The sequence below is a fragment of the Aythya fuligula genome, chromosome 1, assembly GCF_009819795.1.
Source record: "Aythya fuligula isolate bAytFul2 chromosome 1, bAytFul2.pri, whole genome shotgun sequence".
NCBI classification, from domain to species: Eukaryota; Metazoa; Chordata; class Aves; order Anseriformes; family Anatidae; genus Aythya; species Aythya fuligula.
The window spans coordinates 20,075,113-20,080,861 of NC_045559.1; the positions used below are offsets into that span (position 1 = coordinate 20,075,113).

At 49.5% G+C, this 5,749-nt stretch overlaps 1 protein-coding gene across 1 annotated transcript; it reads right to left on the minus strand.

The window, feature by feature from the left end:
• Positions 1-296: 296 nt before the first annotated feature.
• PIM3 (Pim-3 proto-oncogene, serine/threonine kinase) lies at positions 297-5,527 on the minus strand. The gene is made up of 6 exons (XM_032202488.1): positions 5,147-5,527; positions 4,705-4,814; positions 4,551-4,601; positions 3,884-4,247; positions 2,433-2,609; positions 297-2,260 (listed from the first exon to the last, which is right to left on the minus strand). Exons 1-6 carry the CDS (start codon positions 5,229-5,231, stop codon positions 2,076-2,078), a joined length of 972 nt encoding a protein of 323 aa, XP_032058379.1. The 5' UTR covers positions 5,232-5,527; the 3' UTR covers positions 297-2,075.
• Positions 5,528-5,749: the final 222 nt, after the last annotated feature.

Consider the following 5,749-nt stretch of genomic DNA (forward strand, 5'->3'; position numbering starts at 1 on the left):
GAAATCAGGATGAACTCGGTAATCTGCAGGACTCAACTCCCAACAAAGATGAATGCTGAGGGTATTTCTCTTGCTATGGGTGAGAATCTCACGTGTCCCCCAAGTATCACGTGGAGTGATACAATACACTGGGTGTTTTTGATAACAAGAAAGTGAAAGAAAACAGGCACTCAACTCTCCAAGAATGCTGGTATTTCCACAGGAAATTCTCTTCCACCCCCAGGAGGAAGGGGGCAAGAGGAAGGAAGGAAATGGAATGTAATGGAAAGTAAACAAGTCAACTATGAAAACAGTCACCATGAGCAAGTACAAAAATGCTTCTTTGTTACGTTTAAGGACAATGAGTACAGTGGTATTTCAGTTATTCAGTGTTTACAGAGTTGAAAATACATAATCACAGGCCAGCTCTCTTCAGGTAGGCCCTTAGTGCTGCTGCATCATATACCTATTGCAGTTCAACATCAAATATGGTGATCAAGAAGTAGGTACAGTCAAGACAAGGGATTGATTAATTCTTCCAAAACTGCCACCAGTTAATAGCATAGGCCTATTAACTCCAGGTCAGATGGTGTAGGCCTTTACAAGTTAAGTTCATTAACAGAACACTTGTTCCCCAGCTGGATTCAAGAGTAATGGTGAAGATAAAAGTGAGCGCATACAGACACACAGAACTGTTATGTACAAAAAATGTTTAATTGAAATACCTGTATAAAAAATATGATCTCCATACATTTCACACTGTTAAACAGAAGAAAAAAATCCAAATCCAAGCTGCATAAATGCAACCAGATCACAGAAACACAGCTATTAAAATAAATTAAGGTTTATGACTCTGCCACTCTACCTTCCAGAGCCAATGCACGGAGACTGTACAATGTCAATAATTTAAAACCTTTCCAAACAGCATTACTTTACATTTCTGGTGCAATACCAGACAAAAGGCATACTGACTAACTTTAAAAAGTCATTCTATTTCCCTTAAATTAGACTTTGTACAACAATTTTCCATCTTCCAACAAAAATTGATAAGGTCAGAAATATTTTTTTGTCTTTTTTCTTTTTTTAAACAAAAGTTGACAGGAATGCAGAAAAAAAGTGCCATGGGCAAACCACTAGAATTCCCATGGGGAGGAGGAGGGGAAAGCACAGTGTTGAATAACTCTAACCAAATAAATTAACCAAATAAATAGCCACAGCTGAAACCTGTGGGAGGTCTTCTAAACTTCAAACAATAAATAACTGTATAGTACATGGGAAAACCAAGTTTACATAAACACATTATACAGGTATGGAAAAAAAAGTAAAGTCCTTGAATATTGCATTGATTGTGCATTCAACATGCCCATACATACTCTTAAGACTCGCAGGGTGACAAAAGGCCAGGGGGAGTTGAGAAAGGGGCTTCTCATGCCCAGTGGTAGAGATGATAAAAGGAAACATGAATAAATGTTTCTGATAAAAAAGCTGATATACCTGTTCATATTTCTGTGCAGGCTATAAGAAATACTTTGAGCAGCAGAGGTGGGTTGGATTTGGAAAGGGCTGGGGGCAGGAGTGAAATGTCTGTGTTCAAGTATTCCATCACCAGTGGATGGGACTACTTCATTCAATCACCGAACATGTTCTCCAATGCATCATAGGAGCTGCTTCCTCCAGCACTGGGTCTAAAGGGAGCAAATTCCTATAATGAACTGGATCTTCTTTGGACATACACAGCTCAAAAAAGAAAGTCCCACTGAAGCAGCTTTCAAAAAGGCACTCAAAAGCAAATAAAATCTAGTCCAGGCTCTATGAGAGCAAAAAAGTTTACCATGTATTCAAGAGGTCACTGCTTTCTTAATAAGGTCAGTCTTTGACTAAGTACTGGCCTGCAACTCCCAAACATCAGCGTTTCCAAAGGAAATCTCTCATTCCAAAGCAGAAACCAGCAAAAGGGGAAAATAAAATCAAGTCCCTCAGACAAAGATTCAACTACAGAATAATGAATGCATTTTTCTAGCCCCTCCTACGTATTGGCAGCAGCACTGTGGTCTTTCTGCTTGTAGCTCCCCTCCCAATGCGAGGTCCTTAGTAATTCACAGACTCTCATTACTTGAACTTGTGCTCGATACATCAGTATCAAGGGTCCGTAGCCTTATGTCACAGTCCTCAGACTTCACTACTTCAGATTTGTGCATCCATTGATGGTCAAAAATTTGCTCAAGTGTTGGTCTGTCTGAAGGCCTCAGTGAAAGGCACCATTTGATCAGCTGTTGACATTCTGAAACAAGCAAAGAAGGAATTCTAGATCAGAAAAATAAAGAGACTGTCTTGGAAAACAACCAGCCAACCCACCCAGACACATAACTTTTGTAAGTTCAAGATAATCTCAAAAAAAACAGAAATCCTAAAAAAATAAAAAAGTCCCCACTCAACACCCCCACACAACTCACCAGGTGAAATTCTCCTCCTGAAGTATAATCGTCCCCGCAAGATTTCTTCATCTTGCTCAAAAGGGATGTCTCCGCAAACCATATCATACAGCAGAACACCCAGAGACCATACTGTCGCTGATCTCCCATGGTATCTGTGGTATCTGATCCACTCTGGCGGGCTGTATACTCTCGTTCCTAAAAGCAGGAAAAAAAGTAAAGGATTAGTGTTTTCCCATTCTTCAAGTAGCTCTACTAAGGCTAAATTAAGTTCATTGTTTGGAATAAAAAAAAAAAAAAAAAAGAAAAAAGCAGTTTTTTTGTTTTTTTTTTTTTATGGCCCCAAACCATTAGTGGTGTAACTTCAGGTCATCTGTGGAATTACACCATCAACCATCCGGTTGTGCTATTTTGTTGCAAGGAATAACAGGGCTGCCATCAGCTGACTGTTTACTAAGGCGAGCTCCCTTTCACTGACCACGTGGCGTCTGCAGCATCACACCAAAAATAGACACAAAAGGACAAAGGGGGCTGTCGGGGAGGAGAAGAGAAGGAGTCGAGAAGGTGAAACTCAGGTCTGCCTTATTACACAGGGATAATCTGCTTTATCCAATTCCACTGGGCAGTAAACAAAATAAGGCTGCTTACAATTTTTATGTTTAAAAAAAAAAAAAAAAAAAAAAAAAAAAAAGGCCCCATGCTTCTCTGCAGCAGCCTTTTTAACCCGCCCTCTCTTTGCCTGCGGTGCTCCTTGGATACCAAACAAAAACGAGAATTTGTGATGCTGAAGGTCACGTGGCCTAGGGGTTCGGGTTTCACAACAAACAGATGTTAAGTGCAGCAGCTGAGGATGAAGGTTGGAAAAAAAAAAAAAAAAAGTCCCTTGGTTACATCAGTCACATTCAAAGGGCAAGGGAAAATATCCTCTATCATGTGCAAGCTTATTTTCAGATTTCCCATCTCTAAACCATTAAGCCTGACCCTGAAGCTAGTATCACGTTATTTGCAGGGAGCGTATTTGTCCCATCACTTTGAAATCTGCAATGCGGGATTTCCAGGACACCAGCGGAAAGGGAGGGGGAGAGCTATTGCTTCGAGTTAAAAAAAGCACTGCATGTAAAAACTGCATATCCACACATGGAAACATCCGACACTGGTGAAACCTCCATGTAAACAGATCGCCCTCTAGGAAAAAAAATGCTTTTTCCAAGACAGGGAAATATAAACTGCTGCGTCACTGCCTGGAATTGCTTCTTTCCTACGCAACTGAACACCCTAAGCTGCTTCGGGTCCAAAGGTTTCCATTACCGATAGACCTGATATGAACCGCTGCGTCAGAGGCGCCCTCGCTACTTGGAGGCGCCAGAAACAGGATAAGCGGCAGCTATAGGGCATCGCCCTGGGAGGGGCACGGGGTCTGGCCAAATTCGGCACGCCGTGGCTGGGCTGCCCCAGGCAAGGAGGGCACGTACCATCAAAGTCAGTATAGACTGTGTCCTTGAGGATGGCCCCCGAGCCGAAGTCGATTAGCTTCAGCTCGCCTGTCCTGAGGTCAACCAGCAGGTTCTCATCCTTGATGTCCCGGTGCACCACGCCGCAGCCGTAGCAGTGGCGCACCGCCTCCAGCACCTGCCGGAAGAACCCACGGGCCGTGTCCTCGTCCAGGGCTCCCTTCTCCGTGATGAAGTCGAAGAGATCCTTCACCAGCTCGGGCCGCTCCATGATGATCAGGTAGCCATCAGGACGCTCGTACCAGTCCAGCAGCTTGATGACCCCCCTGAATCCGGAGCCCACCTTCTTCAGGAGGACGATCTCCAAGGGCACCATGACGCCGCCCTGGGCAGAGAAAGGGGTGGCGAGCGGGTCACTCGGGGGCGGCGGGCAGGGCAGGGCAGGACGAGGCAAGGCAGGGTAGGGCAGTGCCACCCACCGCCGCCCCGCGGGGTGGCTCCTCCGCTGCCGCAGTCCGAGGGGCGGGCGCGGCGCTGCGGCGGCGAACCCCCGCCAAATTCCCCCCGACGCAGACACCGCGCCGGCGGGCGGGGCGAGCCCCGCCGCCCACACAATAGCCCCGACGGAGCCCACCCCTCCCCAAAATAAAATTAATAAGAAAAAAAAAAATAAAAATGAAGTACTTACAATCGTGCCCCACTCGGTCACCCGCTCCTTCACCACATGCTTCACGGCGACCTGCGGGGCGAGGAGGGGGGAAAGGAAGGGCGGTGAGCGGCGGGGCCGGGCAGGGCAGGGCTCGCCCCGTGCCCGCAGCCCGCCGAGCCGCCCCGAGCCTCACCGGCAAGCCGTCGGCGATCCTGCTGCCCGCGTAGACGGTGCCGAAACCGCCGCTGCCCAGCACGGAGCCCACCTGGTACACTTTGTCGAACGGCTCCTTCTCCACTTTCACTGGGGAAACGGGAGGGAAAGCGCGGCGTTAGCGACCGGGCTACGCCTCGGCGAAAATTAGGGCTCAAAAAAAAATTAAAAAATAAAATAATAATATATATATATTAAATCCCCCCCCCCCCAGCACGTCCGCTGGACGCGTCGCCCTAATTCTGCACGAGGCTTTTTTTTTTTTTTTAAAAATTTCCTCCTCAAAAATCTTCTTCGGTTATATTAAAAAAAAAGAAAAATCTTAATAAAAAGGGGAGAGCCCCAAGTTTCGGGCGGCTGCGTGCCGCCGGCCACGGGGCTGGGGCCGCCCGCGGGGGGAAGCCCCCGGCGCCCCGCCGTACCTGGCTGCAGGATCTTCACCGGCAAGTGGTCCATGCTGGCGGGGCTGCAGATGTGGGCCAGCGAGCCGAACTTGGAGAGCAACATCTTCCGTGCGGGGGGAGCCCCCTGCGTCCTCCTCCTCCTCCTCCTCACCGAGCCCAGACCCTCCGCGCGGGGCTTCCCTGGTGGCCCTGCGGCGGGCACCGACGGCCTCCCCGGCACGGATCCGCGCCAAGTCCCCCTCCTTGTCCTGGTCCTCGTTCTCCGGCGGCGGCGAAAGGGCCCCTTCCAGCCGGGGGCCGCGTCCGTAAAGCCGGCCCTGCGGTGCGGTGGTGGCGGCGGGGAGCGGGCTGGGCGCAGGAGCCGCGCCGCCGCCCTGCCTGCCCGCGCGCTTCTGAGCCGGCGGCGCCGCGGAGCCGCCTCTTAACTCCCAATATTTTGGTGCGGGCAGAGCGCGGATGGTGCCGAGAGGGTATCCCTCCGCGGGGGAGGCGGTGTGTGTGTATGGGGGGGGACACGCCTCTCCCCGCCGCCCCGGCCCGACCCCTCCTCTCCTCCGCGACGGGGCGCCCGCGGTGCGGCGGTGGGGGCTGCGGAGTCCCCGGCCCTCCCCGTCGCGCCGG

Bases quoted from the DNA above. Each gene is read 5' to 3' on its own strand.
- PIM3 (XM_032202488.1), bottom strand. From the start codon at position 5,231: ATGTTGCTCTCCAAGTTCGGCTCGCTGGCCCACATCTGCAGCCCCGCC. The intron at 4,602-4,704 runs GTGAGGCTCGGG...CTCGCCCCGCAG, and splicing joins GGATCGCCGACGGCTTGCCG to GTCGCCGTGAAGCATGTGGT. The intron at 4,248-4,550 runs GTAAGTACTTCA...TTCTCTGCCCAG, and splicing joins TGACCGAGTGGGGCACGATT to GGCGGCGTCATGGTGCCCTT.